At 36.2% G+C, this 18,061-nt stretch overlaps 1 protein-coding gene across 4 annotated transcripts in view; it reads right to left on the reverse strand.

Moving 5' to 3' along the window:
• ANGPT1 (angiopoietin 1) overlaps nucleotides 1-18,061 on the reverse strand; it is a 254,472-nt gene that overhangs the window by 56,487 nt on the left and 179,924 nt on the right. For 2 of the 4 annotated variants that reach the window (XM_009244024.4, XM_063726788.1), the window contains exon 4: nucleotides 14,241-14,470. In XM_009244024.4, coding sequence (XP_009242299.1) covers nucleotides 14,241-14,470 — 230 coding nt within the window. Of the gene's footprint in view, nucleotides 1-14,237; nucleotides 14,471-18,061 lie in introns of all 4 variants that reach the window. The other 2 variants (XM_002819347.6, XM_054518763.2) reach the window with 1 other exon arrangement.

Genomic DNA, 18,061 nt, shown 5'->3' on the forward strand with positions numbered 1-18,061 from the left:
CTATCTTTCCCCTCACCTTTTGTGTTGACTTCTCCTAGTCCCTTTCAACTTCTCCAGTTGTTTTTTCTCTTTCCTCTTGTATCGGTTTATTTTCCTCTCATCACCTACCATATAGATGTTCACTAAGATTCCATTCTTGGATCTCTATTTCTTATACATCTGTTCATTTTGCAAACTATCCATCATGGCTTCCAACTGCTGCACAAAAGATTTCTAATATACACAGGCACTTTTTAACACTGAGTATTTGCCTCTCTCTTTACCTTCAGATTCATATATCTACTTGCCTGTTAGGCAGTCCTTCCTGCTACATCAACTTTCATTTGTTTAATGTTACATAATCTTTCCTTCCAAACCGTATGTTTGCTCTTTCCCTTATTAGTCCCACTATCCTTCTCCAGTTTTTATCAGTTAAAAATTAATGAGTGTTAATTTTTTTCTAATAAGACAATTAGAGTATGGCTTTTCCATTTGTCCCTCTGCTTCTTATCCTCTCTTAGCTCAATCAACCTATGTTATTAATTCAACAAATATTGATGGACATTTGCTATTTTTAAGACTTTTCCTAGGCAATAGAGATACAGACATAAGAAAGCCCAAGCCTGCCCGTCATGTGATCACAGCCTGATGCGAAAAAGATCTTCCATGAAAGCTATACCCGTGATTAGTAACTTTTATGATAGGACAAAACTCAATTCAAGGTGGCTTAAGCAAAAAGATAATTTATTGGATCATGTAACTAAAGAATCCAATGTAGAACTTTAAGTAAGTCATGATAAGGTTTCAGACAATGTGACCAGAAATTGGTTTCTTAGTCTTTTTCTTGACCCACTTATTCTTGGCAATCAACCTAGTCACGAGATAGCTGGCAACAACTTGTAAGGCTATAATGTCACCAGTTTAAATACAGCACCAAAGAGAGAGAATATAGACAATTTTTATCTTAGAGGTATGTATCAAGCACATTGGGAACATGCAAGAATATACTCCATCTGCCAGGTGGACACCAGGAAGTCTACCTAGAAGAGATAACAGTTGAAAGAATAAAACATATAGAAAAGCTTATCTGACCTAAATTTAAGAGCCTGGTATGCTAGTTCAAAGACTTTGCCCACACCAATATCAGCAAATAAATCTAGAAAGTCCTAGGAAGGAATCATTATTCATTCTTTTCATTTAGCCTTATCTATACAACCAAATCTTTGTCATCTAAAGGGATAGAATAGAGACACAAACAGGTGCATGTCTGTCTTTCACCAGCCAACATTCAGTCAATAAGCAACCTGAGACCCTGATGCTAGCAGCTGTTGACTTTATCCTGATCTTCCCGTCCTTTACCCAACCAATTTAAATCCAGATGGTGCATCTGCCACCAGACCGACTTCAGGGGAGGACCGTGAAAGCTGAGGCAGAGGGTCACTTCAATTCAGATGAACCCTCAAGAGAAAACATCCTGGAATGTGGAACTGGTAATTATGAGCCTCAGCAACGCTAGCTGAGAACACAGAAGGCAATTAGCCTTGCTACCAGAGACAGGGTAAAAAGCCAAAGCCCTTTCTCTTACCCATCTTCTGATGAGTTGCTATAAAGAAATCAGTTCTTCAATTGTTCTTTTTAAACCTTAAATACGGCTAATGGTTCATGTATTTCCAGTATTTATCAAACATCAGAATACATGTGAATCAGGTTATTTGTTCAAGGATAGTCCTTGAGACATCATTATTAGGGAGATCATAGCACTAGAAATTGACCCTGAACCTGTGATTTCAACACAACAGGTCACTGAAATTAACTGAGCATATAAAGGAAGGAAACAGCACATCTGACAAGGTGCAAACAAGCAAACGATTGATTGATTAGATTTTGTGCTTTTCAGCCAGGTGTGTGGGCATTTCATAGAAAAAAACATTTTGAAGACACTCTGGAATCCTAATTTATTCGAAAGAATCTTTAAAAGTGGAAGAAGGTAATGTCTTGCGTTTCAAGGGTGTGGAAGAATTAAAAGATTTCCAGGCAGTCCAAGTTTCAATATTTTATGGGTGGGTATAGGGGTGAGGGATATTTACCAATGACTTTATAAATACATATACAAATATATATATAGCTACACAAATACATACAAGCTGTATGCTTATAAATGGAAAATGTTGAGGTTGGTATTTTTTCTTATAGAAAGCATATGCATACAAACCTAAATATCTGTGGGCTGATATCTCAGCATGACTGTTTTTAACCTACGAAAATGGCAATTGAATATGGTTATATGTGTGTGTGCATGTGTGTATGTCTGTGAGACAGTATAACAAACACATATATTCTATTCTTAAATACTCTTAATTTGAAGTCTTTGATTAACTAAAAGTGTACTTTTTTATTTAAACCAACTACTTCTTTTTTCAAAGTCCCTCTAACCCTGGTATAAGGGAACACTTGAACATCATTTATCTGGTGAATTATTATTTTAATGAAACATTTTTTTTAAAAAACTGCTTTGCTCTCATTTAAATTATTTATATGTAATTTTATAGATAATCTATAAAATCTTAACTACCATTTTTTATGGAACTATAATAATCATGATCATAATAAAATCAATTAGCATTAATTGAACACTTACTATGTGGTAAACTCTGAATTTTGTGTGCCAAGTATGTTTTACATGCTTCATTTTGTTCAATCCTTATAAATATCTTATGAGGAGTATTTATCAATATATTGTTTTATATGAGGAAGTTGAAGCTCAGAAATGCTACTAACTTCACCAAAACTTGTAAGTAGTAGAAATCTGACTATAAAGCTGAAAATCTTAACTACGTCTTACTGGCCTTTGAGTAAAGTGAAACCCAAATAGAACTTCAGTGAGTCATCTGTCACAGAATCCCCAGCAATACTTATCTCTGCTGACAAGGGCACACCCAAGGTCCTGAGTTATTCAGTATAAGCCTTAAGTCTGAAAGGGTACAGCCTCGTCTCATGGAAGCTGGATGTATGGGAAAAGAGAGAGGAGGCAGCAATGACAAGAAAAAAGGATATGTTGACGTGAGGATAGCAGAGAGCAATAGGCAGTAGAATTGTCTGAGACGGAAACCCTCAGCAGAAAAGTGAAGCCGTGACAGCCCACAATGTCAAGAGCTAACAGAGGATAAGGAAGTGAGAGGTCCCAAAGCAGCCATATTGGATTTCATCATGTCCATACCCTAAAAGTCACACTGACTCAGGATTTACCCCCATTAATCTTAGGTATTATTCTCATAAGCCTGGTAGATGGTCTCCCAGCCTACGGACTATTTGCTAGAAGCTTCAAAGACAGAGGATAGGCTGGCTGGGTAGTGAGAGTGGGAATGTGTGTGTGTGTGTGTGTGTGTATGTATGTGAGAGTGTGTGTGTGTATGTGTGTGTGAGTGTGTATGTATGTGAGTGTGTGTGAGTGTGTGTATGTGTGTGTGTGTATGTGTGTGTGTGTTTGTGTTCATCTTCTAGTATCAGGCATGAAGACAAGAAGTTAGATCATTGAAAGTTTGTGTGTGTGTGAGGAAAAGACAGAAAATTTTAAAAAGTAGGCAAAAACTAAGAAATGATAAGAATTTGGGCATTGAACAATATAAAGGGGGCAAACTATATGCTTTTCCAGAGGCATCATGGTATTATGATGAAAATTAATTCATATGGATAATAACAGATTAAATTATTAGAAAAAAGCCATAATTTTATTCAATTTTCTCTTCCAAAAAAAGAGAGGAGAGGATAAAAAATGCAGATAATTTTTCATCACATTTAAAAATTTTCATAAAATTTTACTAAAGGGATACATTTTAATTATCTGAAGAATATATTGTCCATGATGTATAATTGCAGATATACAAATTTTCAATAATATTACGATATACATAAGACATAAACTCTTACGTTTATGTAGAGATGCAAAGCATCCTATGTCATAAGTGTAGCTCTAATTTAAAGTCTGTTTTAAAGTGGAAGAATAATTAAATATCAATTCTACATATTTCTATTGTAGTTTGATTACTATGTTCAAATAAATTTTGCAATTATCTTCTAATGTGAAATGAATCTCATGTGTATAACAGTGTATGTTCAATGCCTATTACTACCTAAAGTAATCAAGAATGGGGAAAAAGCCGGGCGCGGTGGCTCACGCCTGTAAACCCAGCACTTTGGGAGGCCGAGGCGGGCGGATCACGAGGTCAGGAGACCGAGACCATCCTGGCTAAAATGGTGAAAACCCGTCTCTACTAAAAATACAAAAAATTAGGTGGGCGTGGTGGCGGGCACCTGTAGTCCCAGCTACTGGGGAGGCTGAGGCAGGAGAACGGCGTGAACCTGGGAGGCGGGGCTTGCAGTGAGCCGAGATCGTGCCACTGCACTCCAGCCTGGGCGACAGAGTGAGACTCCGTCTCAAAAAAAAAAAAAAAGAATGGGGAAAAATACTTGACTAAAAGGTAAAAATGGAAATACACACCATCATTGTTTAATCAAGTAAGCTTTCATTTTACTTAAAATTAATTTCTGTGTTTTCCCTTTGGGCACCCTGTTGGGCAGTGATGAATGCTGTATGGCCCTTGCCATTTGTTCAGGAGCTCATTTTAGTCACAAAGACATTTCAGGTGTTTCATGTGTGTTAATTTCCCATATAATTTTTTTCAGCCTGGCTACAATATATTGATTTTGTACAAAAGATTTTCCATGCATGTGGGAAAGCTTAAGGGGTATCTTTTGTGCTCTGCTATGAGCAGACAAATATAATTTATTTCAGCAACAGCCATTAAAAATGGAATGAAAGTCCTTGGACAATGCTGTAAACATAGAAAGAGGTTGCCAGATGCTTTTGAAAACTGACACATACACAAAACTCCACTTTGAAGTTTTAAGTAAATAAGTCCTGACTGTCACCACAAGTAGGTCACCTTGATTCTTACTCTTGTGGTGTAATATACTTGAAGAACAGCACTTGACTACCAGCCCTGGCTCTACATGGGCTTCTCCTGTGAATACAGGGCTTCACCAGTTATTAGGAGTGACACAAAACCAAGAGAGAAAGTTGGAATGTTTGATATGAGTCATAAAGTATGTGGGTTTGTGTAGGATACCAGGCAAACTCTAAGGTGTGCCATACTTCTATGTTAAGCAACCTGACAGCAGAGCTGGGACTAGAACAGAGATGTCATGATTCCTGCTCCTTCTAAACCACCATGCCTGCCCTCTCGATGGTATACACCTGCTCTCAGATACTGGAGAGAAACCATCTCAATCTATAATTCCTAGCTCTAGAGAGATAGGTTGGAGAATTAATTATGATTAAGATTAGGTTTGTGTGTGTCTGTGTGTTCATGAGGCCTAAACAACTGGCAAAATCTCCCTTTAGAACTAAATTTCCACTTAAAATTATACCTAAATTTCAAACTCACTATTCTAAAGGACGTCATCCTTTGTGAAATGGAACGTTCACACCTAAAAATAATTAAGATAATTAAGATACATGCAAACATGTAATAAATAAACAAGTTAAAAGTGGTCTGACATTTGATATTACATTTGATAATTTGACTTATTCATAAATCCATTAAAAAGATGAGTAATTCTTTGTAGGTTACATATTAATATGACTCCTTAGCAGACATAACCCCACTCAGAATGTGAACACCCAAACCAGTACAAGCATGAGATTCCAGTGTACTTAAAGTTAGTTTTCATGTTGATATCCTTTGGTTGATAATAAATTATGAGTTCCAATAGGAAGCTAAAAATGTTACTAGTGTTTTTTTGGTTTTTTTTTTTTTTTGGTTTTTTTTTTTTTGAGACAGAGTCTTGCTCTGTCTCCCAGGCTGGAGTGCAGCGGCGGGATCTCGGCTTACTGCAAGCTCCACTTCCCAGGTTTCTGCTGTTCTCCTGCCTCAGCCTCCCAAGTAGCTGGGACTACAGGCGCCCACCATCACTCTCGGCTAATTTTTTTTTGTATTTTTAGTAGATACGGGATTTTGCCGTGTTAGCCAGGATGGTCTCGATCTCCTGACCTTGTGATCCGCCCGCCTCGGCATCCCAAAATGCTGGGACTACAGGCGTGAGCCACCACACCCGGCCAAAATGTTACTAGTTTCAAAGATTCTTTGCAATTGACTTTTAGAAAATCTTATGCTAAAAATAAATATTTGTTTATACACATTTAAAGCTAATTGTACAGTTGCAGCATTCCCCAGGTTTTACCTTTTTTTTCTCCCTTCTTACAGTATAAAAAATTTCATGAGGTTTTCACTCTATAGTTGAATGATGTGTACATATTTAATGCCGTTAACAAAACATTTTTTCTTACTGTCTCTCAGAGTAATTATAGGTGTCATTTGGTTCAGTGTAAAGTACCATATCTTATCCGTGACTAATGTCTACTGTTCTGTTTTGTCCCTGGTTTAGAAAATATCTGTTGAATTTGACTTGAGTGTGGATGAGACCAGGAAATGACTTAGTTGAAAGTCTATTCAAACTATTTGTGCTTCTTCGCTTCAGCCAACCAGGCTATGAAAGTATAAGGGAAGAAGGATGGAGTTTGCTCATGGTAATATTGGAACATCAAGGAAACACTCTTTTTGTGGCCTTTTACCCCTGTAACTTCCAAGCCCAGCTGGAACCAGGAGATATCCCTTTTCAGATAGTTCATCTTATTTCTGAAGTTAAAAACTCCAATTCCAAATGAGAATTAACCACAAAATTTCAAATCTCCCCCGAAAGATGGGGTTTAGAAATAGTTCATGGGAGAGGTCAAGGACTATGTTATTTTTTATTTTGTTATCATTAGTTTGGCTATCCACTATTCACAAATTTTTTTTACAGAAATTATGACTTTTCTAAAAGGCAGATAACACGCTCCATCAAAAAGGAGAAATATACCATTTCCAAAAATAAACAGTCAATTTTGCCTTAAGCCATTGGGTTTTATGAAAGGAAGTGCTAGATAGTGTGGTCCATTTTAAGGAAATTGTAACTGTTTGACATATAATTTTCTGTCAAGATAAAGCATTTCCCTCATTAAATGGAAACAAGTACTCACTGTAGTGTTCAGCAGATGACTTCCTGTATTTTTCTTTCTCTTTCTACCTAATCTTAAATTGTGCATTACAAGCAGTAAATGAAAAACCAAGTATTTTACCCAGTCAATGAAACTGATATATTCCATTTTTATCAATGTTTATATGAGTGACATTCAAAAAGTTTTAATTTCCTCCCATCACTTGTGATGTTTTTAGAGTCATTCTTAACTCAAGGGACTTGCAGTTCAAACTATCTCATCCCTTACAGAATGATATAAACTTCATAAACTCAACAGACACAGCATGGGAGGTAAATTCCTTTCAGATGGTAGAATTATTCTGAGAATCAAGCCAAATGACTCCTCAGCACTGAGAAGAAAGCAAATACCTAATTTCCCCCTTTAAGAAGGCTAGAGGACCCAAAATAATGATCAAATGTTCCATACCACTGCAATCGGCTTCTGGGAAAGACACTTTAGCTCAAACAGTGGTCACTTAAACATTTGTAGTATCAGCCATTATGTCTTTGTGATAATGTGAAAGAATTTTTCAAAATGAACTTCATGAGAAGCTCCTATGAGTTGAAATTTGTACTTCTTATAAGAGAATTAAGTACATAAACATGTTCATGTCTCTCAGTACTTATTTTTAAGTTTCCTCTACTCCGTGTGCCTCCCTACTTAAAGTTGTTATCTGTCCTTTCACATTCAAGTTTCTTGAATGTGGGTATATAATGATTTCTGTTCTTACTTCCTCTGACTCATTTTAGTCTTTGAGATATGCAACTGAGCCATGTAGCATACCAAACCTCTGCATATAGAAGATTCACTTTTTAAAAATTTGACTGTCATGCTTACTTGCCACTGAAAAGAACATCCTTCATATCTGTCTTTTTTTTTAAATCTTCCCAAAACACTGCTTACTACTGTTTTTCACACTAAGTCTATATTTTGCTTTTGGTCTCTTTTTTTTTAACCTGTCCCTTAAAAACCTTCAAGTTTTTCGTCTTTGATTTTACACTGTCATTTTTTCATACAATGCACTCATAACTTTGGTATGTAAATGCTCTCAAATTGTACACAAATGTGTGCTTGTATCCTTGCATTCTGGGGTTGGAGTAAGTGGAAAGGAAAAATAGCCATTTGCATCTGGTTTTCTGATGGATCTGTGACCCCTACATGAATAAGAGCCATTGCTTTATATGCACTTTCTATGATTTTACCTCTTGTCTCCTCTGAGGACACATCATTGTTCTTCTAGAATCCGATTTATCTGCCTGCCAGACTCTGTCCCACAGGCTACTCAGTCAAAATGTCCCAAACTAAAACTCGCTATTTTTTCCCTTCCAACCTATTTCTTCTCCCATGTTGCTGGTTTGAAAGAATGTGATCTATGCTCCCTCAGTTGTTTAACCTAGAAATGTGCAATTGGTATTAGGTTAGACTTCTAGGAAGTCATTATTTCTTGCTGATTCTAATGTTTCCATTCTTACAAATTTCTTCCACTTACTTTTCCATTTACCCCTGTTTAATATGGACCTTATTATTTCTTTCCTAGAGATCACTTTGAAATTCTGACAAAAATCATCAACTCTACCTTCCCTGTCCAATATGGTGCAGCACGTAATGTACAGTATTCAGAACAAGACTCTGGGTTCAAATCTCAGCTTGCTCACTTGCTAGTAGTGTGATATTTAAGCATTATTCACCTCTCTGTGCTTAGCTTACCTTTCATATAGAGTTGGTAATAGTACCTATCATACAATGTTACCAGAATTAAATAAACAAAGGTCTCAGAAGACTGGCTTGTGTTAAGTATTTGCTGATATTATAATAACGGTAAAAGCACCCATCTGGTCCCCTACTCCTGGCTTCTCAGCTTTCCAGTATATTTTTCCTACATTGTCACTGGGAAAATTTTTCTAAAATGCAAATATCACCATTATCCTCATACATTGACAATGACTGCTCATTGATTTCATAGAAAAAATGTGGCCTTTTTGGTCTTCCTCAGATCCTCTCTCTAAATTCATTTTAAGACTTAGGCTACAGCCCGCTCCCATGACTTCTGGAATATATACATGCCGTTTGTACTCTCTGGTGTATCCTTTACTTTCTTCAATTTTTAGACTTAACTATCATCTTCCCACTAGAACAAGCTTGCTTATGTTTTAATCCTAGATCAACGATTTCCAGCTTTGTAACTTTGGGCAAATTCTCAAATTCTCTGTAGAGTTTATAAAATGATGCTAGACATGGTAACTCCCTCATGTTGCTGTTGTAAGGGCTAACACATGGAAAGCCTAAGCAAACTAGAATCATAATAAGGATTCAGTAAAATCCCCAAGAAAACTCTAGAGATGCTGGATTCTGCCCTTATCCTTCTGTTCCTGCCATGATTTTAATATTTCTCTGAGAGCTTTGCTGGGGTCCAGGCACCCTAGGCTCACTTCCAGCAAATAATTCTGAAAAATAATTGTTTACTTGTTTCTTTCCTATTAAACCCTAGGTTCCTTAAAGCCACAGAATGAAATACGTCTTTTCTTCTTCCCAGTAGTCTGAGCAATATTTGGCACATTATAGAAGCTTACCAAATATTTGTTAAATAAAAATGAATAAATATCATTTCCCCAGAACAGAACAGTTGCGGCAGAACTGTTTTGAATGAACGGATAAATTTATGAACCACATCTTGCTATAGCAGAAAAGAGCTTCAAGCTGATTTGGGCAGTGTGAGACAATCAGACTATGTAAGTTTATAATACAGTTTAAATACTTTTTTAAAAAACTTTTTCTTTTTTCCTTCCTTCCTTTTTTTCATGCTGTGTTAGTAATTAAATTCCCAATTATATAACATATTTGCCATGTGTATGTTCAACTTGTGATGATATTTTAGTCACCACTGTACATAGATAACCAGTGAATTTATTTTTATTTTTATTTTTTTGAGACAGAGTCTCACTCTGTTGCCCAGGCTGGAGTGCAGTGGCGTGATCTCGGCTCACTGCAACCTTTGCCTCCTGGGTTCAAGCAATTCTCCTGCCTCAGCCTCCTGAGTAGCTGGGATTACAGGCACGTGCCACCATGCCCGGCTAATTTCTGTATTTTTAGTAGAGATGGGGTTTCACCATATTGGCCAAGCTGGTCTTGAACTTCTGACCTCAAGTGATCCACCCACCTTGGCCTTCCAAAGTGCTAGGATTACAGGCATGAGCCATCGCGCCTGGCCAACTGGTGATTTTTTAATAGTCACAGTAACTGATTATTCTCCCCTGAAAGATTCCTAACCTTGTTTGTATGCCATTATTAATGTAAGCTACTTAATTCCAGCAAATATTTAATTTTGGTAATTTTGAATTGCCAAAAACATGAAGCAATCAGCTGAGCTTTGACATTGTGATAACACTGAGGGCAATATTTCTTCAGTGGATAATGTTTCTAAGAATAAATGTGGTCCAATGTTTGCAGATGAAGGTTAGACAAAAATAAATGTGTTACTCAGAGGCCTTACAAAATGGATGCAATTCAGTTTGAATTGACTTTTTGCCTAAGACACCACTATTGTCTATTAGGAACAAGAAGAGGAAAATTTGGTGAATTATTTCAGAGAATAATGTGTTTATTAGTTGTCCTTCTTAAAAGTATCTCACAACATCAGATGTGTTAGTAGAAAAAGTGCTGTGAAACTAAATAAAAGCACTCTCTGAATGCAAAGATAGATTTACAGTTTCTGGATCAAACAAATGTTTGGAAAAAAAGTGCATGTCTAGCCAACACTTCCTAGGATTTCTTTATCATATAACTTTAATGCATTATAGGCATTTTAGAAGGCATTAAAATAAAGATAATTACAATTATTTTAATGTTTACTATGACTTAACACAGAAGCTATATGTTTTATACTAACCTCTTTTAATTTTTCAACATTTAAAAAATTAATTCATTTACTTGTTTATGTATGTATTTATTCTAGGCCCTCTATTTCTTTTTAAAATTTAAATTTTATTTTTAATGACAAATAATAACTGTTTATATTTATGGAGTAAAACGTGATGTTTTGGTACATGTATACCAAATTAGCAGAATGATCAAGCTAATTAACATATCCATTACCTCACATACTCGTCATTTCTTTGTGGTAAGAACATTTACAGTCCCCTTTTTTGGCAATTTTGAACTACATAATTGACAAATAAAAGTTGCATATATTTATGGTGTACTACATACCCACTGGGTAAATCTTATGATCCCATTTTAGAGATCAGAAAATGGAGGCCAAAAAAGCTGCCTGGATGACTGTCAACACTCAAACACTCTGGGGCATTGTATTTAAACATTTTCTGCAAAAGAAGTTTTGCTTGCAAAGCACATAATGAATGTACTTAACTGAATCTTGTCCATCGAAGGAGAAAGAAGAAACTAAAGTTTAATGAATCAACTGTGTCTTCAGCAATGTGATCTTCGCTTGTATATTGAGCATCTAATGTAATTATTTCCCTATTGTGGTGAAATAGACAGAATTCTCCTGACTTTATACATGATGAGACAGCTTCATTAAGGTTAAACTGGTTGCCAATGACAGGGGAAGCTCATTAACATTTTTTTAATCTGGCCTTGCAGTATTATATTCAGGCTGTCTCCACAAATTAGTGGGTCAGATTGAAACCAGAAGACCTTTAGGGTCAATTAAAATGTTTGGCTTTTTGGATGATGACACAGCTCGTGTTTTTTAAGACCTTGTAGAATATCTATATTTGAGCTTTAAAATGAACATTTTAGAATATTTGATGCATTTATTGTGGTATGTTTATTTTGAAATATTTGCATATATATAAATTTATAAGTAAAATATTTACATATAATCCTTCAATAAATAATAAATTTATATGATATATAAATTTTGGTCATAAAACAAAGAAAGGCTTTACCAACGTGTTTTAGAATTTGAATAAAAGTTCATTTTAATAACTGATATTCAATCTAGTATTATGCTATTAGCTATTTAAAATTTTAAATTCACCATAGCCAAAGACTATGGCTCCAGTGAAAATAAAGATATTCAGACAATGAAAATCTTCATGAAAACAATATGAGAACCACTTTCCATTTTTGTGTCTCTTATGAGTTCTAAAAATAACTAAATATTTAGTTAGAACGCTTAACAGTAAGATTAAAGAAAAAAGAGATTAACAAGAAGCAAAATCTATGATCATGACAGCAGAGAACCCATTGGAAAATTAGGCAATTACCTTAAATTATGATGGCAAATCCTGTAGTTAAATCAAGATTCATTTTAGAGTTTTGTCATTAAAAAGAAAAGATATCTAGAGGCCTGGAATATTTAGACAAATTCAGTTTCTATGATTATTATTACTATTTTTTGGATATACTACATCATAGAATAGACAGTTACTTTTTTCACTTCCTGAATGGCTATTAAGGGTACCATCTATCATGGCTATCCTCATTTCTCAAAAATGTTTCTTAAATTGAACAGCTGTTTGCTTCCCTGATATTGCACCCAAAGTTCAAACCTAGCCAGAATATTTACTTTTAAAGTCACACCCTCTTCCTCTAAAAACTTAAAGCCACATTTATTAGGCAAATACTCAGAAAAGAAGTTAAATTATGATAAGTACACAGACATATGAGCTCTGTGAGAATCACTAGGGCTTGACATCTCTAAAATCATGAAATAAAAACCACTATTCCACTCCATGTGCTTTAAGTCTTAGGATGATAAGAAAAATGTGTTTTCAATCTTTCCCAAAATGTATTCAGCTCAATATGAGAATAGATATATCTCATATTAATACTTAATTGTTAAATACTCATGAGTTCTATTAAAATTCTCTGGCAAAATACTACCATGCTTTCCTTCCAGTGGACTCTAACTCAAGATTTTGGCAGAGTCTGACTGATTAGCAGGCTTTTCCCTTCCCAATCACATTACTGAGCACACCCAAATGGAGCTCTGGGAACTCACTGTTTAAAAAATAATACTTTACAAAGTATATTAAAGGCTTGTTTAGACTATCTAAAGGAGATATAACTCGAGGTAATGGAGTGTAATAGAGAAATGTGAAATGTCTTTAAAACAAAATCACTTAATATGGAGTTATCTTCCCTATTCATAACTATAGATGAAAGCATTAAATTGAACAAATTTGTCACATAGCTCAAATCCACTTTTAAATTAAAGGAGCCTCCCCATGCGTACGTTGCATATGCTCGCTGAACCACTTCATGAATGATCACATAAGCCACAGCTTAATAACAACAACTTTCAGATGTAAGTGGTATTCTCTTTCACTCATCACCATTTACAATTCCATCTTCATTCAGAGAAAGGCTGATTAGAGAAATACAGAAGATGACTTCAAGTTCCAAACTTTGAAGAGCTCTAGTGAGGCTCACTAGAGGTTCTGCTTGAAGGAAACAGGTGCAAGCAGAGGCATTCATTCAATAATTGTTAGGTGGATGGATGGATAGACAGATGTATGCCTTCTAAAGAAACACAGGGTTGTGGATATTCCCAAAGGTTAAATGGCTCCAGACATTCTAGTGATATCAAAAATTTGTATCTCCACTGTCACAAAGACACCCCAGAATTAATGTACCTAAATACCCTGATTAAATCTATCCTGCACAGGACTAAGCACAAGTGATCTTAATAAATATTTTTAATAACAATAATCCTGCCTCACTCATAATACTTGTTTCAAATAGTCTGTCTCCTTTTCTCTGCAACCCACAATTTCCTACCCCATTCCCTTTAAAAGGAAATAAATATTTGTTTAAAAATGGAAATCCTCCTGAAACTCTCCCAGCACTATGAACTAATTTTTAACATTGGCTCATCTCTGCCCTATATATAGTTAAGTGTCTAACACCATAATACCAATTATTTATTCACGACAGTATCACAGATTTTATCTAAGGTTAAAAAGACAAAGAAAGAAGAAATTAGAAAGCTCTTTCAGAAAGACATTGTGGATTCACAAATTTAAGCTTATGAATACGTTCTCTAGGTAGAAACATGAGAAAATTATCAACATAACTTCATAAATGATTCTAACCATAAAGTTCTTCTGTTGTTTTTTACACAGCAATCAATGCACTGTAGAAAGCTATATTGAGTATTTACTTGATCAAAGGAAATAAAATACTAACAATACCAAAGTGAGGAAGACATTCTTACCACCTTCTTTAGTGCAAAGGTTGACAAGGTTGTGGACTGTGTCCATCAGCTCCAGTTGCTGCTTCTGAAGGACACTGTTGTTAGTGGTAGCTCTGTTTAATTGCTTTTCCAGCTCCTGGATTATATATGTTTGACGAGTAACCAAGCCTTGAAGGTTCTCTTTCTCTTCCTTTAAGGTGTCCAGCTCTTCCTTGTGTTTTCCTTCCATTTCTAAGATTTTATGTTCTAATAAACTACAAGGAAGTGAAAATAAAACAGATTTGAAAAAATGTTATACAAAAACCCCTTATAATTCAATTGGTTCCTGAATTTGTTTAAGATGAGAAATTTTATATTTCACTGTAAAAATATTTTTAAGTGAGAGACTTAAGAATATGTATTCTTCAGAATAGGAGTTATACGTATAACATGTCAAATAAAAAATAAATAAACCAGATATTGTCAGTGTAATGTTTGCTTTTAACTATGATTTAGTTTCTTGGTTTCCTTGGGTGTATCTTATATCCAAGGTAGCTAACTTACACCCAAATAGCTATACTCTAAAGAAGTTATAGTATAACTTCCACTAAAGAAATGGGTCTAAGAGGAAACAGAATAGTTCAGGAAAAAAACAAACAACATGTAGAAACTACTTTTTATTCACTTTGCTTCATTCATTTGGGGTTTTCAAAACATTAACATTGACTAAATTTCACAATAGTTCTGTGGGATCAAGAATAGTATGTTGACCATCTGCAAAATCAGAAATAAAGAGAAAAATATAAAATAATCAGAAACACAAAGATTTATGTACAATGACATTAAGACAGAAAAAAATCTCTTATTTTGAAACTGTTGAAAATAATATTTTAATCATTTTAAGGCTATTAGAAAATGCTCAAAATATAATGTTAGGTGAAAAAAGAAAAAAACAGCAATATACATTCTCAATCACACACACATACAAAAAGAAAACTATATTTTTTTATTTTATTATTATTGTACTTTAAGTTTTAGGTACATGTGCACAATGTGCAGGTTAGTTACATATGTATACATGTGCCATGCTGGTGTGCTGCACCCATTAACTCGTCATTTAGCATTAGGTATATCTCCTAATGCTATCCCTCCCCCCTCCCCCCACCCCACAACAGTCCCCAGAGTGTGATGTTCCCCTTCCTGTGTCCATGTGTTCCCATTGTTCAGTTCCCACCTCTGAGTGAGAACATGCGGTGTTTGGTTTTTTGTCCTTGCAAATAGTTTACTGAGAATGATGATTTCCAATTTCATCCATGTCCCTACAAAGGACATGAACTCATCATTTTTTATGGCTGCATAGTATTCCATGGTGTACACGTGCCACATTTTCTTAATCCAGTCTATCATTGTTGGACATTTGGGTTGGTTCCAAGTCTTTGCTATTGTGAATAATGCACAATAAACATACGTGTGCCTGTGTCTTTATAGCAGCATGATTTATAGTCTTTCGGGTATATACCCAGTAATGGGATGGCTGGGTCAAATGGTATTTCTAGTTCTAGATCCCTGAGGAATCGCCACACTGACTTCCACAATTGTTGAACTAGTTTACAGTCCCACCAACAGTGTAAAAGTGTTCCTATTTCTCCACATCCTCTCCAGCACCTGTTGTTTCCTGACTTTTTAATGATTGCCATTCTAACTGGTGTGAGATGGTATCTCATTGTGGTTTTGATTTGCATTTCCCTGATGGCCAGTGATGGTGAGCACTTAAAGAAAACTATATTGACACAGAAACCACAGGAACCAAAAGTAATCTATCTAAAGTCATAACGAATTCTTGTGATTTTTGATAACTGGTCCTGTATCATAACCACTAGCTTCCTTAATTTCTCAACTCAAGCTTCAGGATGAGGCTTAATGACACTACAAGTTCCCAAGTCACTGTATAAATGGTAACAAAAGGAAGACTCCATTTGGCTGATGGTATGGTCTTCTGAAAGGAGTTGGGATGCTTTGCTCAGAGTGTTGCAATCTTTAACTGAGGCTCTTCCTTCTCCCTGAGCTCTTTACAGGATATTCCCCTTGTATGTTGCACATTAAAAATGATAGAGAAAGCAGAAGCATTTTTGGAGCCTAGCAACTGACTGGAAATAAAAAGCATTAACATTTTATGGAGTGTCTAATATACTAGTATTACTCAGGGGAAAGGCTTACTCGGTTTTCTCAGTTCTGTTTTCAGAAGGTTCAACCCGTCCTTAGTTTACAAGGTGTTATTAAAATGCCACATACCAGAATGGGCACTTAATTTACCTTGGAGAAATACAGCACTGAATCATTCCTTTCAAAAAGGGGACACTAGGGAGTGTTTTAGATTAAATACTTAAATTATAAAATAGAGCATGTTTGAAAAGCCAAATCTTCCAACACCAGGTACTGGGGGACAAAGTGTAACATCTGATTGTCTTTTACACAGATTAAGAAGTGTGGGTCCAAGGCTTAAATGGCATAAAAGACTGTGAGGAAATCGAGAGAAGTCCATGTGGCAGAAGCTGTGCCATCCTGGTAGATGCCAGAAACCTTGTGGATGGATCAGCATGGTAGATGGTGATGATGATGTCAATCATACTAGTCATACCACCTCTCATTTATGACATGGTTGCTACGTGTCAGGTACTGTTTTTTTGTTTTGCTTTTTGTTGTTGTTGTTGTTTGTTTGTTTTAAGACGGAGTCTCGCTCTGTCACCCAGGCTGGAGCACAGTGGCGTGATCTCGGCTCAATCTCAACTCACTGCAAGCTCCGCCTCCTGGGTTCACGCCATTCTCTTGGCTCAGCCTCCCGAGTAGCTGGGACTACAGTCACCTGCCACTATGCCCGGCTAATTTTTTGTATTTTTAGTAGAGATGGGGTTTTACCGTGTTAGCCAGGATGGTCTCGATCTCCTGACCTCGTGATCTGCCCGCCTCGGCCTCCCAAAGTGCTGGGATTACAGGCATGAGCCACCGCGCCCGGCCAGTGTCAGGTACTGTTTTAAGTGGTTGTTATGAGTTCAGTTATGGCCCGCCCATGCTTGCCCCCCAACCAAAAAAAAATATATATATATATGTGTGTGTGTGTGTGTGTGTGTGTGTGTTGAAGTCCCAACCTCCAGGAACTCAAGAATATGGCCTTATTTAGAAACAGAGTTGTTGCAGATGTAATTAGTTAAGATGAGGTCATCCTGGAGGAGGATGAGCTTCTAATCCATTATGATTGGTGTCCTTATAAAAAGGGAAAATGTTGAGAGATCAGATGTGCGCACAGGGAAAAGGTTGTGTAAAGATTGGAGCAATGCTGCCTCAAGCCAAGGAACTACTGGCAGGTAGGAGAGAGGCCTGGAATGGAGTCTTCCCTAGTGCCTTCGGAGAGAGCCTAGCCCTACAGGCACCTTGATCTGGGACTTTCAGCCTCCAGAATATTCAGAGAATACATTTCCATTGTTTAAAAGAAGAGGAAGAGGAAAACGAATTGTGGCCAGAACTACTCCTGGGCATTCCAAATCTTTGCCAACAAACTTGTACTCCAAGAATATGGCAGGAAAGCTGCCTGTGAAGTCAAGCCCAAAAAATACCTGAGGCTTCTAAGACTCTACTAATTTATAACACCTTTAGTAGTGTGCACACATTCACATAAGAAAGTTTCTCATTGAGACCCATTAGCAGAAACTGTGTGACTTCCGCAGTAAAAGAGAAGTCCCATTTCTGTTCTGAATTGCTTCCATTCTACCAGCACCAAGGGAGAAAGGAGCCCTGCCCTGTACCGATCATAAAGTAAACCCAATTTAGATAGAGCTTGAGTACAGTAATATAGGGAAACTGTGATGATC

This window comes from Pongo abelii, chromosome 7, assembly GCF_028885655.2.
Source record: "Pongo abelii isolate AG06213 chromosome 7, NHGRI_mPonAbe1-v2.0_pri, whole genome shotgun sequence".
Classification (NCBI taxonomy): domain Eukaryota; kingdom Metazoa; phylum Chordata; class Mammalia; order Primates; family Hominidae; genus Pongo; species Pongo abelii.